The sequence below is a fragment of the Drosophila takahashii genome, chromosome 2R, assembly GCF_030179915.1.
Source record: "Drosophila takahashii strain IR98-3 E-12201 chromosome 2R, DtakHiC1v2, whole genome shotgun sequence".
NCBI classification, from domain to species: Eukaryota; Metazoa; Arthropoda; class Insecta; order Diptera; family Drosophilidae; genus Drosophila; species Drosophila takahashii.
This window is the reverse complement of record NC_091679.1, coordinates 42,467,271-42,493,155: the sequence shown is the minus strand read 5'-3', so window position 1 is coordinate 42,493,155 and position 25,885 is coordinate 42,467,271. Positions and strand designations below refer to the sequence as shown.

General features: G+C 44.1%; 5 protein-coding genes and 2 non-coding genes across 10 annotated transcripts in view; 4 read left to right on the top strand and 3 right to left on the bottom strand.

Moving 5' to 3' along the window:
- The window catches only part of LOC108055665 (mucin-2), a 43,658-nt gene extending 30,192 nt beyond the window's left edge, over window positions 1–13,466 (top strand). For all 4 annotated transcript variants that reach the window (XM_070212495.1, XM_070212494.1, XM_070212496.1 and 1 more), the window contains exons 3-9: window positions 1,292–1,533; window positions 6,323–6,586; window positions 8,718–11,789; window positions 11,848–12,163; window positions 12,225–12,355; window positions 12,418–12,585; window positions 12,670–13,466. In XM_070212495.1, coding sequence (XP_070068596.1) covers window positions 1,292–1,533; window positions 6,323–6,586; window positions 8,718–11,789; window positions 11,848–12,163; window positions 12,225–12,355; window positions 12,418–12,585; window positions 12,670–13,002 — 4,526 coding nt within the window. In that variant the 3' untranslated portion in view covers window positions 13,003–13,466. The remainder of the gene's footprint in view (window positions 1–1,291; window positions 1,534–6,322; window positions 6,587–8,717; window positions 11,790–11,847; window positions 12,164–12,224; window positions 12,356–12,417; window positions 12,586–12,669) is intronic.
- Window positions 13,467–13,509: 43 nt separating this feature from the next.
- TRNAF-GAA (transfer RNA phenylalanine (anticodon GAA)) lies at window positions 13,510–13,582 on the bottom strand. The gene has a single exon. It is a non-coding gene; the product is annotated as a tRNA-Phe (tRNA).
- A 178-nt stretch (window positions 13,583–13,760) lies between these two features.
- On the top strand, window positions 13,761–13,833 carry TRNAF-GAA (transfer RNA phenylalanine (anticodon GAA)). The gene has a single exon. It is a non-coding gene; the product is annotated as a tRNA-Phe (tRNA).
- Window positions 13,834–14,416: 583 nt separating this feature from the next.
- Window positions 14,417–25,535, bottom strand: Smurf (SMAD specific E3 ubiquitin protein ligase). Its single transcript, XM_044393379.2, has 7 exons — window positions 25,395–25,535; window positions 25,291–25,329; window positions 18,361–18,597; window positions 16,068–18,300; window positions 15,809–16,008; window positions 15,588–15,751; window positions 14,417–15,518 (listed from the first exon to the last, which is right to left on the bottom strand). Exons 1-7 carry the CDS (start codon window positions 25,447–25,449, stop codon window positions 15,234–15,236), a joined length of 3,213 nt encoding a protein of 1,070 aa, XP_044249314.1. The 5' UTR covers window positions 25,450–25,535; the 3' UTR covers window positions 14,417–15,233.
- LOC108055674 (uncharacterized) lies at window positions 18,932–19,212 on the top strand. The gene has a single exon (XM_017139118.3). It carries the CDS (start codon window positions 18,988–18,990, stop codon window positions 19,210–19,212), a length of 225 nt encoding a protein of 74 aa, XP_016994607.2. The 5' UTR covers window positions 18,932–18,987.
- LOC108055675 (uncharacterized) lies at window positions 19,328–19,606 on the top strand. The gene has a single exon (XM_017139119.3). It carries the CDS (start codon window positions 19,361–19,363, stop codon window positions 19,529–19,531), a length of 171 nt encoding a protein of 56 aa, XP_016994608.2. The 5' UTR covers window positions 19,328–19,360; the 3' UTR covers window positions 19,532–19,606.
- On the bottom strand, window positions 21,250–25,307 carry ND-51L1 (NADH dehydrogenase (ubiquinone) 51 kDa subunit-like 1). Its single transcript, XM_017139114.3, has 2 exons — window positions 25,291–25,307; window positions 21,250–23,288 (listed from the first exon to the last, which is right to left on the bottom strand). Exon 2 carries the CDS (start codon window positions 23,249–23,251, stop codon window positions 21,281–21,283), a length of 1,971 nt encoding a protein of 656 aa, XP_016994603.2. The 5' UTR covers window positions 23,252–23,288; window positions 25,291–25,307; the 3' UTR covers window positions 21,250–21,280.
- Window positions 25,536–25,885: the final 350 nt, after the last annotated feature.

The window sequence follows — 25,885 nt, the reverse complement described above, 5'->3', positions numbered from 1 at the left end:
GATGCGATAATAAACGGCAATTACTTGCAGTTAAAAGCGTTGCGGGTAAAAACAAGGTGTGAAGCCCAAGAGTGCCAGATAAATTCGACTTGAATCGGAACGTAGGCGTTGTCCCCACTCCAAAAAATCCCCCAGCACTCGAGGCTCTTGCATAAATTCGTCTGATAAAATTTTCAATGAATCGCTGCTGCTGCAATTTCGTTTGAAATACTGCGGCCATATGATATTTCAATTTTCAATTAGCGACTCGAAAATCTGTCGACACACGAGGAAAACGAACAAAAAATTAAGTTTGCGTGGTTCAACTGCATTTTCGTGTTTGTTATTTTTTTTAAGCCGAGACATTGTGGGTCAAAGAGTCAGGATTGTGACGCATGCAACCGGCATAGCTTCGAGTTGGGTGACTTTACTACTTTATTTTACTACCTTACCCATTTTATCGTCCCGATGCCACACGAAATATTTCGCCAATGACCAATTATGTTAATATCCGCTTGCAGGTTTGCTACACTTTCGTTTTCCAATCATTTATAATCTCAACTAAAAAGCAGAATTGAGCAAAAATAAGCCGCCAAAGATGTTGCAAAGTAAACATGAAAAATGGCACAAACGAGTCTTAAAATTTAACAATTTAATGGGGTATTATTAGCTTAACTACTTGAGTATCTTCAAAATATAATAGCATATTATTATGGGATATTTATGGGGAAATCGAAGCAACACTGTTTAAGGTTTCCAGATTGATTTTGGGATTTTTATTTGGTTGAAATCGACAAAATCCCCCACCTACTAGTAATTACTTTAGGGAATTTTTGACCAAACATACCATTCATTCACTTGTTTCACATTCACTTTTGTTTGACAAATAAATGTGTGGCAAAAAAAAAAACAAAATATTTTTTCGCTAAGCACAGTGGGCATAATTTTAGATAACATTTTTTATGAAATTTTTTATAAAATTAAGGGATTTACATTTGTGTTGTTTATTTTTTTTTGACTTAATTTTATTTAAAATTTTTAAGATAAAAATTAAATTGACTTTTTGGCCCACTGTCAAAGCTGTGACAAATTTTTGTGACCCAAAAAATAAAATAATTTATTTGCTGCCAGCCGGCGGCATTATTTATTTATTTATTACACTTTTGGCGCAATTAAGAGCAATGATTTTGGGCTTTTGGGGACTGTGCTTGTGCGTTTCAAGGCTAAACGATGCCAGAGGCGCTGACATGAACAAATTAATTGATTGTTGACACATTTACGCGTTTTTGACTAATAACTCTGTGACCTTCAGATACTTCCAGCTACTATTTCCCATCGCAAAATCGATTTGTGCCATCGTCCGGAACCTTTCCGCGCCCACAGCAGCCGCAGTCGTTGAGTGGATTTCGGGCTTCATCTGGCGGATTTGCCCCATCGCCGGGTTCCTACCAGGAACAGCTCCTGTTTATAGCCAACGAAAATGCCAAGCAATCTGCTCCGGCGCCCAGTTCGCCATTCGGAACTCCATTTGGCGGCAGTAGTTCCCAGTTTGCGGTAAGTTTTTCGCCTTTTCGCTTGCTCCAAAATTCAAATTCAATTATTTCCCCATTACATTTCCTTATTCGGCGAAGGGGGCGTTCAAGCAGCTCCGCTCTATAGAGCGCATAGGCAATTAAGTGGAGTTTTTCGGGTTTTTACTTCGATTTTTTGTGGGCTCTAGGCACGCCAGTCAATCAACGCCAAAAATGAAATCCAATCGAACCGAACGGAAAATGCAAAATGCAAAAGGATTTCCACATGCCACATATGAAATTTGATTTAGTTGGCTGACCAAAATTGCAGGCCGGAATTTAAATTGCCGTTGGCCGTTGAGATGGTCGCGTGACACGAAAAAGGCAGGATATAACAGAAATCAATGTCTAGGGATCGTTGTGGATCATGAAGCTCCACTTTCTTTTATTTTAACGAATAAATAGAAGTTAAATTCAATGGAGTGTCGGAAAATGCAAATGTTTCTACTAAAGGATGTTAATTGTTGCAAATCACGAAAGCTTGAATATAAAAAACAGTTAATTGGAAAACAAGAAATGTTTGTATTTTAAGATTTAATATTATTTGAATATTTTTATTACGATTTTGTTTAATTTTTCACTGCATATAATATTCCCGAAAATCAACCTTTCTCTTTTATCTCTCACCTTACTTAAATCCCCAAAAGTTTTTAATGTTTAGCTTATTTTTACGGCACGCGACTGTCAAAAACTGTTAGTTGCTCTTAAAATATATCCGTAGGCCGCACGCTAGCACGTCAAAAAGAAATAAACCCACAACATAAAAAAAACTACAATCAAATTATAGATATAAAATATATGCGTGAACGAAATGGCGGGAACTGCAGGCTACATTTGGATATAGCATACTTTCACTTGACCAAAGGCAAACAAAGCGAATCGGCTTCTGCATATCAACGAATATATGCGTGAGTAATTGTTGTTGGCCATTCAAAGCCACGCGAAGAGGTTGTTGCTTAATTGAAAAAAGTGTAAATTCATATTGTTTATGGCCAGTCAGCAAATGCGATGAGCACGCACTTTGCCTGCAGCCTGCAACTTGCAACTTGGCCCTAATTGAAATGCACTTGGTGGTCAGAAAGGGGAGGAAGTGGTGCCTCCCAGCAGGGGTCTTCGCTTGGGATTGAGATTGGGATAGCCATTGCTGCACCATCAATCCCAGGCTGCACAATCAGCAATCTGGAGCTCTGCCACTCGCATTGTGCTGCTGATTTCGTTGCACTCTAGCAGAGGGTACTATCGAAAAGTTGTGAAATTGGAAACGAAAGTAGAAAATGTTATGCCAAATCAATTATTTCTTATTGATGGATCATGAAAGCAATGACTTTTTATTTTTTTTTAAATAAAATAATAATAAATAAATGTCCAACCTACACCCAGAAAACAAAATGGACTAAAAAGGGGCCTAATTACCTAAAATTTTAGGAAATATGGCCAGAAAAACGCGCCAAGGCCATGCATTACCTAAAATGTTGTCCATGTGGACTATATTTTGTACGCAGTCTTGAATTTATTTCTGGTAATGGTTACCTAAAAAAATGGCTAGTGGACTAGATTTTTAGGTCAGAATTACCAAAATATTAGGTATTTAAAAAAAAGCTAGGATTTTTACTATTGATAGTAACATATTTGATTATTTTAATTGCTTATATTGTATTATTCGGAAAAGCAAATATTTTATCTTTCTGAAAAAACAATCACTTTATTTTGTCCTCGGTGGGAATCGATCCCGGGTCTTCTGCGCGAGAGTCCAATAGGCTAGCCTCTGGTCTACGGAACTACTTAAAGGCCCTGCGGCAAAACCAAAGCCTGCTTCAAGGGGCTCAGGCGAATTCTATTTTTAGAATAGGGCACGGGCACTATTACCTTAAAAGTAGGAAAATAGTCCACGTAGGTATTGATTTTAAATATTGAAACTTTTCCATCACTAGCTTTAAGAAAAGTCTAATAAATTTTTTAACATTAAACTTAAAAAACCGAATAATTTGTTTATTAATATTAGGGACCAATATTTGTATTAAGTTGTGAGTGATAATCGACTTTAAATTATTCCTAAATTTTAGGTCTTATGGACCAATTTGAAGGTTACGATGGCCTATAAAAATCTCTTTAGCTTTACCTAAAAAGTAGGAACATAGTCCACATGCTAATATTTTTAGGTAACCCATTACCTAAATCTGAAATTTTAGTCTATTTAAATTTTTTAGGTCATACGTTACCTAAAAAATAGTCCCACATTTCTCTGGGTATATACTACTTTCTCAAGTACTTAGACAATTAGAATTTCCTTAAAAATAAGTGTTTAAATTCAGCAAACTTTTTTAATATTAAGAACCAATTAGAACTTAAAGTAATGATCCTTTAAATATTTTTTATAGATTTTATATATCGCATTGACCTTCTAGGGTATTCCAATATTCGTTGTTCAAACCTTTATTATTCTTCCACCTTAACTAATGGAACTGACTTCTTTATGAGCCAGCGAAAAACTCAATTAACCTGGCTCAAGTTCAGATGAGGTAGCTCCCAAGAATCCATGGGCATATCTCGAAATGATGAATGAAGACAGCTTCAGAATGAAGATAAAGGAGCAGAGCTACTGAAAAGATCCTTTCTGCAACTCCCTCTTTGAGTCTCCAAGCCAATCGGCTTATCATAAAACATAATGGAAAATTGTGATTTGTTTGAATGGCTGGTGATTGGCCAAGTCGAGTGTTAAGTGTGTTGGTCTAAGGGGAAAGTGCGTCGTAATGGCTGAGACTGAAACGAGTGGCAGTGCAATAACCCCCTTCCTCAGCTTTCCACATACGTGAGCGAAGCTTTCATAGTTTCATTATGCTATATGCCATATTGACAAATGTCTTAGAAACGTTTGTTTTTAATTTCCCCCACAGAGTGGCGATAGCTTTCTTCGCCGCCACTCCACCACTGAGCAACCAACTAACACACAAAACTCCGTCCCACTGTTGACAATAGAGCAGTGAAATTTCGATATGAGAGCACACAAACCCACACTAAACTGGGAAAAAATATCTTAACATGTGCGCTAGGCATTACCTAAACAATTACATTATAGGCAATTTTTGAACTACATCTTAAAGACTGAGAAATCTAAATCTTAAAGATTGAAACAAAGGAGTTCTGAGTAAAATTTATATTTCATCATCTCCACCGAGATTATAATTTAATTTATATACTGTAGTTCTTGAAATGAAAAAAAATATTTAATAAATATTTATTCATTATCATGATCATATGATATGCATATCACTCTTTTTCCTGTGTACAAATGAGAAGGTGTTGCCATTAGTAGAGCCGCCCATTAAATGTCTGTTAATCAGAGTAAGTCCGTTGGCATTTCTCTCGGCAAAGAAAATCTAGAGCCCCCCCGCTGAACATAAGATTGAAAAAGATCGGTGGGAATAATGAGGGAGGGAAACGTAGATTTTCTGATGCGTAAACTGGTCCGCCAAGAAGCGGAAAAATAAATGCATTGAAATGCACCTTTTAGCAACAAAACTCGCGTTTTGTATGCAATTTGCTTAACAGAGCAAAACTTTTCAGAGCCAATGCAGTCCAAAAAGGCCCAACTACACTTTCAAAAAGCCAACAAATACCAGAAAATCAGCCCAAACAATACTTGTAGTATACCAATAATAATTCATAATAACAAGTACTTTGGATTGGAGGCGAAACTGGCGGCAATTTGGATTTTGGCCTGCGACTGGATAATTAGTGAGTCGCTGGATATCGTTTCGTACGACCTTGATACACTTCAATCAAATATTTTCAATCGATTTCTATTGTTTGTTGCAGCTTTAGTTGTTGATTTCTTTGGCAATCCGTCTAGAGCTCTGTGGCATTGTCTGCAACACGTTGAAGGTGCTTGAGAAGGGTCTGCCCGATCTTTTCTGAGCACTCAAGTGCCCCCACCCACCTGAAGTTTGGCCTAGATTACGGACTTTGTCATCTCTTAAGAGCCTGCTTATGATAGTTCTGTCACTTAAGCGGACTTTTGGGGCTATCAATTGAAAAGCCCCGATCAGAGTCAGCTTTTGACGGATTAAAAAAGGGTTACGATAGAGAGGATAAAAGTTGTAGGTATAATTAAAAATGTACTTTTCTCCTTCATTGGTTTTTTTTTTATAATCTCCAATGGGAAAATTACATGATTGGGTTTTTGTTTAAAAAGAACCTTGAGAGATTATTTGCATATAGAGGTGAGTAAACAACCTGGTAAATTCCAGCCTTGAACCATTAAAATGCTTTTGATTCACAGTGATTCATTAAGAAAGTTCAGAGGATGATTCAATTTGGTTATATACCATTTATTAGGTATTTTACCAAGTTCTTAAAGGCTTAATTAATAACATTTCTGTTTTAAAAGAAAGGTAAACAACAAAAGGTCTTGACATTGTAAGTTAGTTCGCAACTTATTATCATAATGGCAAAGTTCAAGAACCAGAAGCTAAGATTCTCCAAGATAAGATTAATGTGTGCCAGCTGTTAATGAAGAGGAGACAACCAGTTCAATAACCCAAAGTTGGAAATCCTTAAACGAAGAACGATGATATATATTCCCACCAACTTTTAATTACAGACCCATTCTGCTCGAAGCCCTAATCCATTATTTATCAGACCATTTATATCATTTGACAAAAAAGCCCCTGAAAACAAAAAGTAAAACTAATTAACCTGCTTTGCCATATAACACCATTAAAAGCCTATAGCGGTGTCTTATTTTTTCTCCACCTCTATCTTTTTGGCCACAGAAACCGAATCGCCAGACGGACTATTACGATATCTCGCCACGCCCCTTTGGAGTGCCGGCGGCAGGGGGCGGCTCGGCGGGACTAGGAGCGGCGGCAGCGGGATCTGGTGCAACGTCCGCATCGCTGACCAACGGCTTCACACGCTCCAAGGCGATACGGAATGGATCGGGAAATAGCTTGAACGGCGGATTCCAGCCGCAGACGCAGCGCATCAATGTTCCCCACCAGCAGACGCAATTTCTGGCCCACTTCAGCGAATCTGGGGTAAGGAAATCGAAATGTACACGGAAAGAAATGTTTATATGAACGTTTTTGAGATTTTTAATCTTTTTAAAGGCTGAAAAAATAGATGAACATTATTACAAATGCTTTAAAAGCTTCTTAGCTGATAGTTCTGCCCACTCTCTAGTTCTGCTTATTTAAAAATCCCAAATCATTAAAAATAAATACAAATAGTATTATTTATTTATTTATTTAATCTCCATTTTGTTGTCTGTGTATTTGGAGATGGAGAGTGCTGATCGCAGAAAGTAAAAGCGACAGAAAAGCAATCTCAATTGGCATAACAAGAAGCACTCGAACTCAGGCAAAACAATTTCGCTTTGGCATTGCATAACAAGTTAACAAAACAATTGGCTCTGCTCTGATTTCGGCCAATATCAGTTTTGTTTTTTTTTTTCGATTTTCGGGGAGTCGGGAGTCTTACGTGACTTCCAAACAGTAAATGCTTTGCGGCGTTTCTTTTTTTTTATTACCACTTCAAGTAGCCAAACTTCAGAACCAGTTCGAAGCCACGCGAACTCCACTCTTTTTTCTGTTTAATTTAACAAAAACAAAAAGTAAAATAAAATAAAAACATTTGCCACACAAAAACCGCAGAAAAAGGCCAAATCGAATTGTGGCTAAAATATTTTACCTTTCACCCGATTGCACTTCATGCTCCACATTTTTTATTGTTATTTGCTTAACGTTTTTGGCAAACCAACGAACTTCGTTCATAAATCATGTTCGCATTACCACCACCTCTTTGGCAATTTTTATTTATTTTTAAAAGAGTTCGAGAAGTGTTTGCACATTCATATATAACTTGTATATTTTCAAGCTGCTAATATTTACATATATAATATTTACTTTACGTCGAACTCATAATAGAAATGTCAGAGCGGAAGCGTTTCTCGCTCCATTTTTCCTTTCCGTTTTCCCATTTTGCCCACATAGATTTCTCGCTTTAATTGCAGCAATTTGTTTGCCCATTCGGGCGAAAGTGCTGCCTTGATTGATGCCGGCTTAAATATCAAATCAGCTCACGATTAATCGGCCATAATAACAATTGCTAGTGGGCGCTCGGAGCTCATTAGTTGGCATTACTTTTAAGATCATGCCTGGTGGCTAACGAAATCATTTTCCCGAGCCATTCTCCACCTGCCATCCATTGGCAATCTCTTGAGGCTTCATGGCTCTAGCACTAAGCCACGCAAAGAAAAGATTGATGTGTCTATGAATCAATCAAATAGTATTTAATACCTTTTTCACAGCGAAATATATCTTAAAGCTAACTAGATTTAAAACGATAATTATAGAATAATGAAACCCTTTTTTGCAGTGAATCTTATTTTATTTTTATTTTTTTGGTGGTTTTAATGATGAAGGATCGCTTTTAAAGTATCCAAGTCTTTTAAACCTTATTAGAATCAGATGATAACCAATCTTATCTCATCCTTTCTCATATCAAAATCTATCTAAAATTGAACTAGATTTAAAACAGTACGAATAGGATAAATATTAATATTCCATTACAACTTGATACTAGTTCTATATTTCATTTTACTTTCGGATTTTTATCGATTTTAATGTGAAATCCAAGTCTTTAAGCCTCATGGAAAACTAAATCCCCATCAGGTGCAAAACGATCTTATTTTTCGCCGTGCAACGGATTTGGCAACCTGCTGGGGGGAATCTCCTAACTTTGACAGTTGCGAGGTTGCCTTCACATAAAAATTAAATAAATACGAGCGCATAAATTATGGATGAACGAATTGAGAGGGGGGCTTGTAGAGGGGGTTGGCATCTGGAAATTTGCACAAAACGCTTTAGACAAATTTGAGAATCACTTGAATGGCACGGCGGTTGAGAAGAGTTCGCACGCAAGACAATTGACAGCAGCAGACGAACCGCAGAGATTGCGGTGGTTCCATGGGGCTCCATGGGGCTCCATGTCGAAACTGTAACAGTTTCCCATGACGATAGTCGCTAGTCGAGATTCGAGGCTGTGAACGCAGAGCTGCAGCTGTGGCTTCTGCTGGGGTATCATTACCCATGTTCCAAAATCCCAAAATTCGCACCAGTAATCTTAATAATACAGTTTCTAATTTTTTTATATATCTTTTCTTGGCAGAACGAAAAGCGTCCGGTGACCAGCAGTCGTCCGTCGTTCGGCAATGGAGGATTCTCGCCCAGCAGGACTCGAACTCAGTCGCCTGTTTCGGCGATACCAGAGAATCCAGCCACTCCGGCAGCCACACCTTTTAGACCCCGCAATCGCTATCAGCCGGGCAGCTCCACTGCCTCCACCACGACCACCACCACGGGCAGTGCGGAGGTGAGCAGCAAGCGGTACAATCGATTCGGCAGCAACCGTGGCAAGTCCACCACCACCACGAGCACCTCGACCACCCAGAACACTCCCTCGGAACGACCCAGTTTTGGGCGAAAGCCCATTCCGAATCCCAGGCGACCGGCCTTCATCAGTCGCGAAGTTAACGAACCAGTGAATGCCGTCAGCAAACGACCCTTCAACTACAGTGGAGCCAGGCTAAAGTTGCCGGCCAGACCCACAGCTCGCACGACTAGTACTACAGAGAGTGCAGAGGAAGAGGAGGAGGAGGCTTTGGATGAAGAGCAGGAAGATGAGGAGGAAGGCAGCGATGAGCTGTATGAACAGGAGTCAGACGAAGGTACCGAAGAGCACTCGGAGTCCTCCAGCTTAGAGAAGTTACCACTGCAGGAGGAGAGTGTAACCCCGGTGACGGTGGCCAAGAATGAGGCATCCCCACCTGTGGTGGAACCCTCCGAACTCACAACCCTTTCCGAAGTGGATCATGAAAGCACCAGCTTGAGCAGCACCGAAGAAAGCCAAACGGATGTCTCCGAGGTCACCGAGCCAGAGATTGAGGTCACCACTTTGCCGGCAGTTAAAGAGGAGATCGAGGAGATTGCAGAAGAAGCCACCACTATTTTGCCACAAGAGAACCAATCCACCGAGGATCTCCATGTGGAAGAGCAAACCGCAACCACTGAACAGCCAGTGGAGAGCACCTCCAAACAAGAAGAAATCGAAGTCAACAAGGTCGAGGATAACGTATCGAAACAAGAAGAACCAAAATCATCTAAGCAGGAAGAGCACAGCTCATCCAAATCGGAGAAGGAGGAGCACTCCGAGTCCCAGTACGACGATGAGGGAGAGGGTGAGGACTACGAATACGATGATGAGGAGGGAGGAAGTGAGGACTCCACCAAGGAAGTGGAGAGTCAGGACTCCAGGCCATCCACACCCAGTGGCGAACACGAAGAAGATCGCGAAATCATATCGGTGGTGACCACCAAGAGCGTGGTCAATGGATCCACAGTGCTACCAGCGCCAGTTACTCCCGCCTCCAATTCTGTAACTGAAGAGGAGGTGCAAGAGGAGGATCTGAAACTGGAAACCACCACTCCCATAACCTTAGAAGAGGAGGAGAAGGGCAGCAATGCCACCGAGAACTATGTGGTTGTGGCCTCCATCCAACCCAGTCGTAGCATCAATGGAGCCCGCTTCCTGCCCTTCCCGGCCATCGAGCAGGAGGAGACCAAGCAGACCCTCTCCGAGCTGGAGAGGAAGGTGCACTCCAAGCAGCAGCAGAGCCCGGCTCAAAAGCAATCCGAGAGCAGCGCCGAGGAGCAGGCGGCCAGTTCCTCCTCCTCCTCCGTTCAACCTCCGGTGGCTGCCTCCACGGAGAGCATCATCGACAAGCTGGATCGCGTGCAATCGGAGCTCTCGAGTGGTCTGCTATCCGGCAAGTACCCCATTATCAGCCAGATGGACTCCTCCACCCCGGCAACTAGCACCACCGTAGGTACAGGGGGCGGAAAGTTTGTTCCCCACATCAGGAAGTACCAACCCAGGACCACATCCTCGGCTCCCCGAACCACGAGCAGTGGCAGCAAGGTGAAGGTGCAGCACTTCGATGACGGGGAAATGGACGAGCTGGCCACCCTGCTCCCAGTGGGCTTCAAACCGCGACCCAGTTACAAGAACCGAAAGATAACGACCACAACCTCGACGACAGAAGCACCGCCAGCTGAACTGACATCCAAACCGAAACCAGGTCGCAACTCCACCATCAGTCGGTCGTTTAAGAGTGGTCAGGTCACAGTGCAGGATGTGGCCCAGGCGGGTCTTCTGCCCAAGGGTTACAAACCACCCAGGACAACCTCGACTACCACTACGACTACTGGGAAACCGGAAGAGAGTAGTCCTTCTGGACTGGAGAGTCTCTTTAGCGAAATTCAGTTTGATGAAAAGTTGGCTTCACTCCTTCCCAAGGACTACAAACTGAGCAGTACTCCCAAGCCCAAGCAGGCAAATACCACCACCACCTCCAGTCCCTCAAGTACTCCACGGAATCTACCAGTTGCTGTTCCTTTTGATGATCTGAGCACCTTCCAGCTGCCTCCGGGTTACAAGGCTCCCGAGGCAAAGGAGGAACCTAAACTTCCACTAGGTGTGACTCCTATTAAAATAGATAACCTGAAGGATCTTCTTCCTCCTGGATTTAAACTAAACGAAACGGAGAGCGAGACGAGCGATGAGATACCAGCTTCCCTGCTGCCACCTGGCTACAAAGCCAAAAAACTGCATCCCGCCTCCACCACCTCCACTACAACGACAACCACTGGTAAACCCAAGGTGATAGCTTCCAGCACCACTGAAGCTACAGCTGCTACGGAAACTGCTGGAGGAAATGGTGGCTTGAAGGTGGTGTTCCCCAAGGGCTTCCACAAGAGAGTGGGCTCGCACCGCTTGACCACCCCTCATCCCTCAGCAGAGGGAGCTCCCTCTACAGAATCCTTGAACTCAGGCCTTCAGGTGATGATCAAAAAGGGTCCACCAACCAGGGCGACCACCGAGTTCACCGGCTGGCCAACGCCGCCCACAACTCCCTTATCAATTGACAAACTCAATGCCCAGACCATCAACTTTGAGGATCTGCTAACGGCCAGTGGAACCAGTAGCACCACGAGCAGCACCACCACCTCGACGAGCACCACCACCACGACCACGCCACGACCCACGAAACCGGGTCACTGCACCGCCGACTGCGATCTGGCGGCCACTATCAAGATCATCGATGGTGTGGCCTGGAAGCCGGAACTCCTGGATCACAACACCTTGGAATGGAAGAATCTGGCCCACGAGCTGGAGGCACAGGTGAGTTTTGAGTAGGATATGATCTTATCATTATGGTATTAATGTAATTTTTTTCCAGCTCAATGACGTCTATTCGGGAGCCCCGCAGCTAAACAAGTGGTACAAAAAGGTGCGCATTGATAGCTTCAGCAAGGGCAGCGTCCTGGTGGACTACTACGTGGAACTGGCCAACATAACCGAGGATGTGGATACTCTGGAGATTCGACAACTCTTCCACGATGCCCTCAGCAAGCCAGCCACTCCCGTTTTACCCGACAAGGATGCCCAGGAGAATGAGACGGACAGTGTGGCAGGACCGCAGGAGGAGCAGCTAGTCACGGCCAGCTATCAAATGGGCAAATACATCATTGATCCGGTGGCCACAGATTTCAGTGGTTAGTCAGGGCATACTATTTGTGTTCTATGCAACTGATATTGATATTATCTTTTCTTTAGTCATAGCCAAAAATCTACACACCAATGTGGAGTTTGCCGAGGAGGATTTGCTTATTCCCCAATGGGCCATTGTGGTGATTGTTATTGGAGTGGGTTCCCTGGTGTTTGTCGTCATCTTCGGTGTCACAGTGGTGAGTTTTATAGATTTATTTATAATATAAAAATTTTTAAAATAAAATAATCTCTTTTCTAGTTACTAAACCGCCAGAAGAGGGCCAAGAAGACGCCAATTCCTCTGACCAACGACATGCTAAACGAGCTAAAGGTCAGCCATATGGGTGGAGCCGACAATTATGGCGTAGATGACTTCTACAACATTGACGATCCCTGGAATGATACCAAGCAACCTATTAAGCCGAAGGTACCGCAGCGTTCCTCAGTAATTAAGATACAATTTGATATAAAAATGTATATACCAACTTATGATCCTCCTTCGTTTTTCCAGCGCTTCACCAACTCGATGCACGGCAGCAACAGTTCCAATATCTACGACAGCTGGCGATCCACCCGGCATCCTCACTCCAGCGGGGATTACTTCTACGACCAGCAGCCGACCTATTCGCAGAAGGGCGACTCGCTGAAGAGGCCGCAGCTCCATCATGGCAACCACGGCGGCCACAACCAGTACCCCGCCAGTCACCACCACCAGGCGTCGCAGCAGCAGCAGGGATACGGCCACCAGTATCCGGATGCCTTCGCCGATGCCCACCAGATGTACAGCTACAACAACCACGCGAGTCGGACGCGCTATTCCCGCGACTATGATCCCGACTTTTGAGCGGGCTATCTATCTGACTGGACTGGATTGGATTGGATCATCCATCCCATCCGTGCACTAGCTTTAGTAACTTGCGAACGATTTTGAGTTGTAACTTAATAGCGTAAAGAATCGTAGTTGTAATGCTGCTATAATTTATCGTACTGCCTGCTGGCTTGGCTCAAAAGTCGGACACTTTTCAGTACCCACAGCCAGCCGTAGCTAAAAACTAAGCTAAGCTATCTATCTACTTTTGTATACTTAATGGAGCTGCTATATCTGGATATACGTATGAAGGAAATAGAACTTTGGGGCATGCCCCCCGGAAAATAAATAGTCATGCACTCTTAGTTAATCCCTAGAATGTAATGTAAAACTAGAAACACTACAATGCATACTTTTGTATTACTTAAAGTACTGGCGGCTTGCTATAATACTAATAATGTCTAAGGTCTAGACAGAAAATAAAAAACTATATACACAAATATCTATTATTCATTAAATTGGAATAAAAAAGAAAAAAGTAATTGCCGAAACCCGGGATTGAACCGGGGACCTTTAGATCTTCAGTCTAACGCTCTCCCAACTGAGCTATTTCGGCAGTTGGGTGATTTGTGTTAAAATCCGGTTTTCACACCAGCAATGGTTTGAGTCTAATTGGAAACGGTTGCTTTCAGTGCTGTAAAATTCCAATTGGGTTTAGCAGAGACACCAACCAACGCCTTTGGTTAACAGCAGACATTAACATTAGTGGCATTTTTGACACGCTAACATCATCTGCCGAAATAGCTCAGTTGGGAGAGCGTTAGACTGAAGATCTAAAGGTCCCCGGTTCAATCCCGGGTTTCGGCAATTACTTTTTTGTTTCTCAAATTCTTATTTTTTTTAAAGCATGAGAATGGTTTCAATACTAATCCCTTACCTCCCAGCTGTTAAATTAAGCCCCCAAAGCAATAAAACAACTCTATTTTAAGGCTCATTTATTTTAAATCCCTTTTGGTTAATGGAGCAAAGTCCTTGTCAATGTGCGCAGGATTACTGCCTTAGAATCGTTAGTCATTTGATTCCTAGATCTCGCTAAAGCTAAAGAGTTAACGATCGATTTGTGTTGTATTTTGGGAGGGTTACTTCTATCTGCCTTAACTCAAGGCTTGAATCATCGTTCTTAATAAAAAATCAATAGATCTCACATATGCACTACATTTTGGGGGATATGCTGGGTGGTATTGGGATGGGAGGTCGGGTGGGGCTCTTAAATATCTACCAATTGTTCCGATTTAATTAAAGTCAGATAAAATTTTCACTAATATCACCTTCTAAAAATTTGTCCAATTCGTTTTCATTAAAAACTGATGTAAACATGTATATGAAGTTTGATCCTTAAGTTTTGTTTTGGCGATGCGGCAACAAATAATAATAAAATGAACGTAAAAGGTAATTTAAATAATTTGCATTTATTTAAAAATTTAAAAAATAACTAATTTAATAATTGAGTAATTTTTCAAGTGCTTTGTTTGCTCTCTTATTTTCCATATCTTTTTGGGGTAGGCAATCGTTTCGCTCACATACTTATAAAATATGCAAGCGGATGTGTCGATGAGTGTGTATGTGTGTGTGGGTGTTTAAGGACGATTTAAACAATAATTAAAAACTTAGCAGTGAGTTCGATTGGGTTTTATAAATGTACAAAATGTAATTAATAAACATCAAAAATATGCACTAAACTAAACAAAAGCACGAAAAAATTGCCGGTCCAATGCCTACAATTAAAAATTTAGTTATGCCTAATTATGAACTATGATATATGTATAATCTTGTATAATTGTATGTATAATTGGTTTCGTAATATTTTAAACTACAATTTATAACACGCGCCACGACGTAAACAAACAAAGGCCAGGTTAGATATATATATGTATATGTCTGCTTGGGGTGTGAAAGTGTATATACTCATATATATATATGCACTTGGTAACTATGTATACGATGAGTCAGTACATACTCGCTAAATAATAAAATTTTAACTGCAAAATGCGCAGCACACAAGATTAAACAGCGCTGCGGAGAGCAGTTCATCAACAAACAAATAAAAATAAAAACTTATCATCTTGACCAGGGTCAGTACAATTTTGATTTCAAATCGCCTTGATATATATGTGTGTTCTTTATAATGTGTATTATATATATTTAAGGGTGTCTATGTATATGCATATGCGTGGATCGGGTGAGGATCGGGTCACAGTGTCGCTCTTCTACTCCACGGCGAAGCCGCAGGTCTCCTCAACGGCCTGCGTCAGCTTGTCGCAGAGCAGCTGGTACGTCTCGTAGGGCGGCAAATCGATCCGGTTAAAGCAGGTGTGCGCCTTGGGCAGATTCTGCGTGGGCACGTCGGCAGTCAGGTGAATGGTAAATAGTCGCGGACCCACCGCTCCCGTGGATCCTTGCAGCGCTCGGAATCCCTGGAGCGGCACTCGCGACGATCCCGTCACAAACTGCAGCAGGCGGGCTCTCATCTCAGAGCTATAAGACTCGACCACCTTGAGAAGAATATAAAGCAAATAAGTCGAAGTCACAAATCAAAAATCCAGGAAAAGTAGATTACACACCTGCCAGAACCACAACACCTGCGTCGTTTCGTTCGTACAGTGCTTCAGTCTCGTATTGTTCCGCCAGTCGTTGACATCGATGCTGGAGATGCCGCCAATGACCAATTCCAGTTCGCGCTCATCAAACGGTCTCAGGAGATGGCTGGGTATAAGCTCACAAAATCCTGAATAAATTAGGCATTATTTATCATGAATTAATTATATTAATTCCTACCACAAACCTTTCTGCAAAGCCAAAAACTGCTGTTCGATGCCGCGCATGAAACGATAGTTTACATAGAGCTTGACATACTCCCGCTTGTTCTCCTCCGTCACCGGAATGGAGGCACCGCCGGGCTTCAGTTCGTGCACCACCAGAGCACCAAAGCTATTGTTCTCCACACTGAAGGTGGACTCGATGATGCCGCTGATGTTGCTCTCCCTGAAATCAAAAGAATTATGAGGAAACTGCTCCGTAACGATTATCGGATTTAAACTCACAGCATCCAGGTGAGGCTGCGGTGCAGCTCCGGATCCACGCCCTCAATATCACCCAGCGTAATCGGTTTGTTCAGCAGCTGCTTGTAGAAGGGCGTGGTGAAGCCGCCGTCCAGACAGTGGCCATGGAACACGGCAATGCCCAGGGTGCGGCCCACGAAATGAAAGTAGGACAGGTGATCGGGATTCACGCCCGAGTCCGGATTTATCTGCAGCGTGTAGTGGTCATCCCGGCTGTACTGGAACAGGCCGTACTGCGGGTTCAGCATCTCGCGGGAGAGCAGGTGCAGCCACTCGCGCGCCACGCCGCCGTAGTCGAGTCCCTCCTCGCCCTTGAACTTGACCATCAGACGCTTTCGCATGTCCTTGGCCCGCATCTTCATAATCAGTCTATAGCTCTCCTCGAAAATCTCGTTGCGCGACACCTCCAGGCGGCAGTGTCCGGATTGCGGTTGCATGGTTTGCAGCTCGGTGCGCAGAGCTCGCAGCTTGCCCACCAGATCGCGGCGATACTTGGGCAGCAGGTCGGCGCCCTCGAGCAATCCCTGCGGCAGATCGGGAACAATGCGATGTGGCGGGTTAGTTGTGGTTGTGCTGGTCATCGTTGTAGCTCCGTGGTTTGCTGGTGCTGCTGGCTGGGATGCTGCTGCGGATGAGGGCGTGGCCGGAGCAGCAGGATTAGCAGCTGGCGGAGCAGGTGAGCCAGCATTAGCCGAGGCTGGGGGCACCGCACCCCGTCTTATCATCTGCAAAATGCTGCCACTCAGTCGCGGATCCGTGAACTGTGTGGTTCGATTGTTGTGGTCCACAAAGTAAACCCTTCCCGAGGCCGTCTTCCGCTGCTCCCAGCCACTTGGCAACGGTCCAATCGCATCCAGCGTCAGGTGCTGGGCATCAAAGTCACGCGGTATCCGCGGATCGTGCCACGTGGAAACGCCCGTGGGTATGTGATAGAAGTACACCTGTCCCTGTTGCGTCGTGCGCATTTCATATCCTGGGGGAAGGTCCAGAAAAGGACGAGCTGCCTGATTGGCAGCGGCAATGGCTGCAGAGGCATAACGCTGGCCACTGGATCCTCCGCCGCCGCCAGAGCTTCCTCCGTTTCTAGTTCCTCGCGAGGAACGCCGCCGCGTGGAGGACTCCTCACCCTGTTGCCGCGAACTGCGACGCTGGGAACGCTGACCGGGAGTGGCTGCTGCATAGGATCTACTTCCTCCACCGCTACTTCCTCCTCCTGGCGTGCTGTTCGCATTCGGACTGTGCACATTTCCATTCGAAGAGGGCGTCGCTGGAGCTGGAGGCGATGTATTCGGGGTCGGCGGACTCTGGCTGTGCCTGGGAGGAGTGGTTGTGGAAGGCGAAGTCCTCGTTGCATCATCCTCTTCTATCCATCCGTTGCTAGCACTTTGGGGCTGCGCCGCCTGTCCGCTGCCGTTTGCACTGCCATTCTGAGCCGCATTCCCGTTCACATAGTTCTGCTGACCCGTCGGAGATGTGGGCGTGGCTGCCTCTGGCGGAGCATGGCCATTCGTTTGGTGCTTTGGCGTTTTCACATGATTGTCGTTGTTGCTGCTGCTGTTGCTGCTGTGCAGGCGAACCGACGCCGATGTCGCGCTGCTGCTAGTGGGCGTGGCTGGTTCATTTGTGCTCCGCTGCTGCTCCAAAGTGCGGCCTCCCGACGAGGAGGAGGAGTTCGATGAGGAATTCTTCTTGCCGGGCGTTGTCGTGGCCGAGATTGGAGTTGTGGGACTGGTGTTCTCCTTGCCCACGCTGGACAGGATCTCCGTGGAGTGCCTGCGCTCGTCCGAGGCCGTCACAGCCAGATCCCGACTGCGATGGCCGTTGTTCATCAGATTCGTGCAGGTTGTGGAGCGCGTTGGTCCAGCCGGCGCCTGTCGATCACCGCCGTTGCCGTTGTGTGTGTTGCTCCGTTGATGCGGCGAAGTCCTCTGGCTACTAACCCCTGGATGCCGGGGCTTATCCCACTGTGTCGTCTTGGTCGCATGGTTCACATAGTAGATGCGCCCGTTGTCCGTGCGCCGCTCCTCCCAGCCCTCGGGCAAGCTATCCTCCGAAGAGTCGTCCTCCGAAGGTCCACGAACATCGCCACTGGGTCCCACAATGGCCAGGGGATTGCCACTGCTGGGTCCATCCTTCGAGAGCAGCGAAATGATGATTTGACCGCGCACCAGCTCATCGTCATCCGGCGACAGTTTGCCCAGGTCCAATCGTTGAACTGTGGGGAGTGCAGGGTATAAGTTAACATATAAAGACATGAAGTACAAGATTCACTTACAGCCAGCTCCCTTGAGGCTCTGTATATTGAATGCGGGTATCCTCACACATCCCAGAAAGCCACTGCCCTTGTGGATCTTGCGCTGATTCCACACAGTTATCGTGATGGCATCGCCAATGCCCAGAAACAAATCGTAGTGTGCATTCCATTTGGGATCCAAGGAGGACTTGCTTATCTCCGTCGAGTACACTTGGCCAGTGCCATCCACCTGAACCTTAGCAAAGGGATCGGGTAGACCTGTAACGGAAATATAAAAACAAATTAGTAAAATTGTAAGTGCTATTTTGTGTTGTTTATTAATACCTATCGAAATGTAAACAAATTTTTTAGATCGCACCATTCATTAATAAGTTATGACCAAATAATTGAATGGCCACATGCAAGCAGTGCAAGCAGTGTCTTGTATATTTGCATTATTGTCAACGATTATTAGGAATCATTATATTTATTACACAATCGGTTAGCGTGGCTCGCTTTTAATAGAGAAAATGGGTCTATTTAACACCGTAAATGGCAGATAGAGTGTTAAATTGGATATGTAAACCATTAATGCACACGAATTGTACTACAAACTAAACCTATTTAAAGGTCTATGAATAAATTTGCCTCGGTTAGTTTAAATACAAAATGCAAGGCTTCAAGTTGTTTGTGCTTTTGGTACTCCTGCACCAGTTTAACTTATCTACTAACGGATATAGCCACCAGCACCCTGGTTTTGCCCAGCGTTTGCAGATAAAGCCGCTCTGCTTGCAGGTGCCTCAGAGATACACTGAAGCTCCAACTCCAACGCCGACAATAATCTTTTCTGCGCTGGAGAAGGAAGAGGTCATCAGAGCAGCAAAAGCAGATTAATCGCATTAGAGTTCCCCGCCGAGTGTGAGTTCCCGTTCCCTATTTGGTTTTAGCTTATCAGTGTTTCCGCCTGTGAAGCCCCTCAGCTTAAATGAGGCCTATATAAACGCAGTCCCATCATCAGAAGATCATCATACGCAAAATAGCAATGTCTTCCACGTGGATTCACCTGCTGGGATTGCTGGCCCTGTTCCTTTTCGTGACCCTGGCCACAGGAGAACCCCTTCCCTTCGACGAGCGACGCCACAGAGGCTGGAATCCACGGCGAGGATCAATGCCGTCGTTTCCCCACACACCACCTTTTAATTCCCATGGATAAACGAAAAATATTTGTTCAAGGAAACACCAAAATAAATATATGTATCTCAATATCAAGAGTGAATGTTTTCAAAAATTGTGCCAGGTATTATGTGGAAATAGTTTCTACTATATTTAGAACTCGGGGGAACACACTCTTCATTGGGAACCCCACTCCACACTCTTTGATTTTTCGGTATAAGGGCAGGCAGCCAGAAATGTCAATTAAATCTGAACAATGCTTCAATAAAATTGTGAATGCGGTCAAGTGTCATTAGTCAGAGATAGAGATACTATTTAGTAGTTGGAGGAATAGACTCTATCTGCCAATCTCCGCTATCAAAACAGAAATAGGAACCCCCGCTGCCGCATAAAAGATTCGTTCGTCTGTTCTTATCGTCTTAGGCGGCCACCGATAATGCCTGGAATCTTGACAAATTAAGCGCACGGCATTCCGGCTGAATTAAACAATTAAGAACCATATCGAGGCAATGATTTATGCAGACCGGACTCAACCAGTCGCTCCCAGTCTGACGGCCTCTGACTCATAACCTGGTAGATATCACAACTAGGTTCTCTCGCACTCCCATATTTGTATCTATATCTATAACTATATCTATATCTATATCCATTCGTGAATCGTTATCTCAAGGCTGACGCTGTTGTCAGGGCAAAAGCAAAAGCAAGAGCATGAACGGGCCTTCCATCAGCTGGTGAGGATGGAATGGTAGATGGTAGTCATCAACCCGTTTGACTGACTGACTTGGCCAGGTAATTCGAGTAGGCCACATTGCAACGTCTTCGCTGTCGTCGCCGGGCAGCTGTTGATTGATTTTATGCAAGAGAGAACATACAAAAAACAGCAGGGGAATGGAGCGAAGGTAGGTAGACAGTTGAGTACCTAAAGAGCACTCTATATGGAAGTAAAAGGTGTGCGTAGTTAAAGAAAAGTGTACGAACTTCCTCTGTAATGCAATTAAACTAAGTTATCTTTGCTATATAACTGGATTAGTTCTACTAAAACTAACCTTAGTTATAAAATTCATGATAGAAACCTCATTACGTCCCCTAAATTATATTTATCCATTATCATCAATCTGACCAAACGAACTTCCTCTGGATAACTGGATTAGTTCTACCAAAGTTATAACATCCATGCTAGAAGCCTCATTACTTCCCCTAAAATATATTTTTCCATTATCAGATATCCAACCAAACGACAGATTATTTTGATTTGTGTTGTGTGTAAAAATAAATATATTTTTACAACGAAATCGGAACCGACTGCAAACGTTTGCGATTGCATAAGAAGTGGGAAGTATAAAACTCTGGGGGATGTATAAATATGTGTCAAGGGAACTAGATTGTTAATAAAACTTGAAAAAGAGTTTGAAAAACAGCAGAGTGAACAGTGATTACTCCGAATATCAACAGCCAATCTTTGTATACTTTAGAATAACGATGTATTACAGTGAATAAACCCCCGACAGATTGCATAACCCAACATCCGAGAGTTCCTCACTCTCTTCACGGCTGAGCTGCCTGAAAAGTGAGAAAGAAGAATGAAGAAAGCCCGGTAAAGCAACCCCCTTTTTGGCTTAACGCTACGTGGCACAATTTCCAATGGCCCAGTCGACAAGGCGAGGAAGTTAACGACTGGCTGCACTTTCACTCGGACGGAAGCCGGCAGTCGGAATCAGCGGAGCTTGAAGTCAGCCGCATGCGAGGAATTGGACACAAAAAAGAGTTCATACTGCATTTGGCACACGCTTTATTCTGGGCAAGGAGCCACCGTCTGACAAGGGAATCGCTCGGCGGCAACGGCATCTGCTGCCGCCTGCTCCTCGGCCTTGCGCTTCCTGATCCTCTCCTCGATGAGCGGACGGAAGTGACGAATGAGTCCCTGCGGTGGCCAGGCAGCTCCATCCCCCAAAGCACAAATAGTGTGTCCCTCGATCTGCTTGGTCAGCTCCCACAGCATATCGATCTCGCCAATCTGCGCCTGTCCCGTCACGAATCTCTGCATGATCATGTTCACCCAGTGGAGACCCTCGCGGCATGGAGTGCACTGGCCGCAGCTCTCGTGCTTGTAGAAGGCGGAGAGGCGGGCAATGGCCTTGATTATATCCGTATCCTTGTTCATCACGATTAGGGCGCCGGTTCCCAGTGACGAGCGCACTTGCATCAGCCCATCGTAGTCGTGAATCGAGCAGTTGGCATCTTCTTGGGTTATGCAGGGAGTGGAAGAGCCACCGGGGATTATGGCCAGCAGATTTTCCCAACCGCCAATCACTCCACCGGCATGGCGTTCGATTAGCTCCCTCGTGGGAATGGACATCTCCTCCTCGACGGTGCAGGGATTGCAAACGTGTCCGGAGATGTTAAACAACTTGGTGCCCGAATTGCGAGTGCGTCCAAAGCTGGCAAACCACTTGCCACCTCGGCGGCAGATGGTTGGGGCAACGGCCACCGTTTCCACATTGGTCACCGTGGAGGGGCAGCCAAAGACACCGATATCCGCCGGAAAGGGAGGCTTGTTCCGAGGTTTTCCAGCCTTTCCTTCAAGGGATTCTATCAAAGAGGTTTCCTCGCCACAAACATAAGCTCCGGCGCCACGTTGCACATAGAGATCGAAATCAAAGCCGGAGTTACAGGCATTCTTGCCCAGAAAGCCAGCCTTGTAGGCTTCTATAATGGCATACTGAAGATTACAGGCCTCGTTGTAGAACTCGCCGCGAATGTAAATGAATCCGGTGTTGGCGCCCATGGCCCGTCCAGCGATGAGGCATCCTTCGATCAGCTTGTGCGGATCATGACGCATTATCTCCCTATCCTTGCAGGTACCCGGCTCCCCTTCATCCGCATTGACCAGCAGAAACTTGGGCCTGCCATCGGGCGGCTTGTGCATGAAGGACCACTTGAGGCCACTGGGGAAGCCGGCACCACCGCGTCCTCGCAGTCCCGACGTCTTGATCTCGTTCACTATCCACTTGTCACCCTTGTCCAGGATCTCCTTGGTCTTGTACCAATCGCCACGCTTCATGGCCGCCTTCAAACGCCAATCGTGACGTCCGTAGAGATTGGTAAAGATGCGATCGGCATCGGCGAGGGATCCAAAAGTGGTTTTCGTCTGGGGTGGCGGTGTTCCAGGCGGTGGACCTTTGGGAGGAGGCTTCGTAGGAGTAGCACCTGCCTTCGGTGGAGGAGCAGCTCCCTTAGGAGGAGTTGGTTCCTTTGCCTCCACAGATTTTAAATTCATCCCAATCAAGTTGACATCTGTAAATTTCTTTCTTTGCCCATCTATTTTCTCCTCGAGTTCAGACTTCTTTCTTTTAGTAATATCCTTCAGTCGCTTTAAATCCTTGGCTTCCTGTTCTCTTTTTTCACCCAGTTCTATTTGCTTTTCAGCATTCTTATTGATGGGAAACTTTGTTGTAGGCGGTGGTTTTTCGGTGGGAAATTTTGGGCAGTCCTCTTGAATAGGTTTAAAAATTTCCCTCTTTGCTGCTCGCTGCTCAGCCGACAGTAGATCATCGTTATCATTGGTTTCACTGTAATATGCTACATCTTTTATGTTGGGAGTTCCGAAAATGTTCACCAGCTTCCTATTCACTGTTTTATCAGCTACTTTCAAGGCATCACTTATGCTCTTAACTTCCGATAAGCCTCTATGAACTCGAATAATTCTTGAGGAAATCGTATAGGCACGAAAAACTCGGCGATTCAATAGAAAAGATATCATTTTCTCTATAAATTTCTATATCCGGCTGCTCTGAATTCTATTTTGAGGGTGTAGTATGTCGTTAATTATGAAAGGAAACTCCCAAGCTTACTATGTCAAAGATTTCTTGGATCAAAATAAATGAAAAACCCATTATGCTGCGTTTATAACTCACAATTGTATAGTTTATGGCCTAACCGATCTATTTATACCAAAAAAAAAATCCAAGCTTGGATTTTCCCATTAATGACGGTGCGCGGAAACTCAAATCTAATCAAATGGAATCGATAAAATGTGAAGAACAAACTATATATATATGGCGGAAAGGCAAATACCGAATAACTATGCCAGATTCTATAGTCAGTCATGGAATTTAGACATTAGCATTAATGTGCCATTCAATATGAAAGTGACACCAGCGACCGTAGGACCCCCTTTTTGGGAACCCCTATTGAAATAGGCGATACAGTACGGATACAGTACATCACATATCGTATAGCTAGTAGTTATACCCGTTACTCGTAGAGTAAAAGGGTATACTAGATTCGTGCAAAAGTATGTAACAGCTAGAAGGAAGCGTTTCCGACCCCATAAAGTATATATATTCTTGATCAGGGTCACTAGCCGAGTCGATCTAGCCATGTCCGTCTGTCCGTCTGTCCGTCTGTCCGTCTGTCCGTCTGTCCGTCTGTCCGTCTGTCCGTCTGTCCGTCTGTCTGTCCGTCTGTCTGTCTGTATGAACGCTGAGATCTCAGAAACTACAAAAGCTAGAAGGTTGAGATTTCCCACACATATTCTTTGTCTTCCTACGCAGCGCAAGTTTATTTTAGCCAAGCGCCACGCCCCCTCTAACGCCCACAATCGCCCACTAACGATTTTAAAATGGGTCCTGCGCCCACATCTTTAAAGATTTCCGAAAAGTATAAATGCAATTTTGTTGTGTATATTTATACCTATCGAAATGTAGAAGACATTTTTCAAATCGGACCATTCATTAAAAAGTTATACGCTTTATAAATTGTCAACATATATCTATCTCCCTCGCACTCCCTTTAGCTGAGTTACGATTATTAGTCGGGACACCAACCCGACACAGCGTTCGCACTCCCTTTAGCTGAGTGACGGGTATTAGATAGTCGGGACAACAACCCGACTATAGCGTTCTCTCTTGTTTTTTTTTTGGGGCAGCACATTGGGCATTGCGTGGCGCGTGATTTAAGTGCAGCCGAGTGTAAAAAATGGACAAGAAGTGGAAAAGAGCAAATAATAAATCACGAATACAGGGAAAGAAAAACTTGTGTGCGAGTGAGTGAGCCGCAATGAAAGCAAATTAGTAATAATCACTTTTGTTATATCTAAACAAAATATGGAAAAAGAGCTCAGATATGGCACCACTCACACTCACCCACTTGACTTGATGGGCGCTAGTGAAGAGGGGCGGGGGGATGGGAATGGGGATTTGGATGTGAATGTGAATGGGGGGCCCGCCCCTTTTCCGCAATTTGTATAAAAATGAAAGTAGACAAAAGGAAGTGCTAAATTTAGCGATACCTCAGATGCATAGATAAATCCGAAGCAGAAGATGAAGAAGAAGCGGTAGCAGAAGCAAATAAAACAAAACTTTAATTTACCGCAAAATGTGTGTGTTTTGATTGGGCGGCTAAACAGGTGCGTAATTGATGGTTTATATACGAAAAGAAAACTTTGCTTCAAATTCCCCGTAACTAGCCAAAAGTGAGTCAAGTAATTAGCACCAGTCAGGTGAACGAAATTCCCGAAAAATATTCAACGTAATCAGGGAAATTAAGTGCTTAAGGGCAACTAATGTGGGAAAATACAGGCCATTTTTAGTATGTTTTTCATGTAAATCAGTATGAAAAAATGAATTTCAACTATCTGAATCATAAAGAACCGAAAAGGAAATGGATTTGGGTTACCAACACTATTATTCAGTCTGTAATATAACCATTAAACAGTTCTAATATTTTCCCCTCATTCGTATACTTTTCAACCCTTCTCTTAAGTAAATGTTTTTCCAGAATCAAAATAAAAATACTCACGAAATAAATCCTTGCGGGCCAAATTTCTAGCACACAATACTGAAAAAGAAGAAGTAAATTTATTAGGGGATTTACTTAGAGTTGTTTATGGCAGGCGGACTTACTCGTTATTCGAACTTTGTGTGTACCATTGCGACGTGGGTAATCCAATTTATTCATAATTTCCGACTTTTAATTGATATTGTTTGGTTTGTATAAAAATAAATGGATTTATTTTGTATATTGATTATTTATACGTCGCGGGCATGTTTGTTGTTTTTATTGTTGTTCTTGCTGAAGTGGCGAACGGAGAGCGAAGAAGAAGAAGACGGAGGTGAAGAAGGAGGAGGAGGCGAGGAAGCAGAGGTGAAGGAGGAGCAGGTGAGGGCGGTGGTGAGAGGTAATTTCATTGCCGAAGGTAACTGCAGTTGTTGTATTTGCTGTTGTTGCTGCTGTTGCGGTAGCCTTGACGGTTGCAATTGTTGAAGCTTTTGCGTTTGTGGCTGTGTGTCATGGCACACGCACATAGATATTTATATAAATAATAATAACACCGATTTGCCGTGTTTTATGTGCTTTTTTTTACAACCTGCAATCAAAGATAACAAATAGAAAT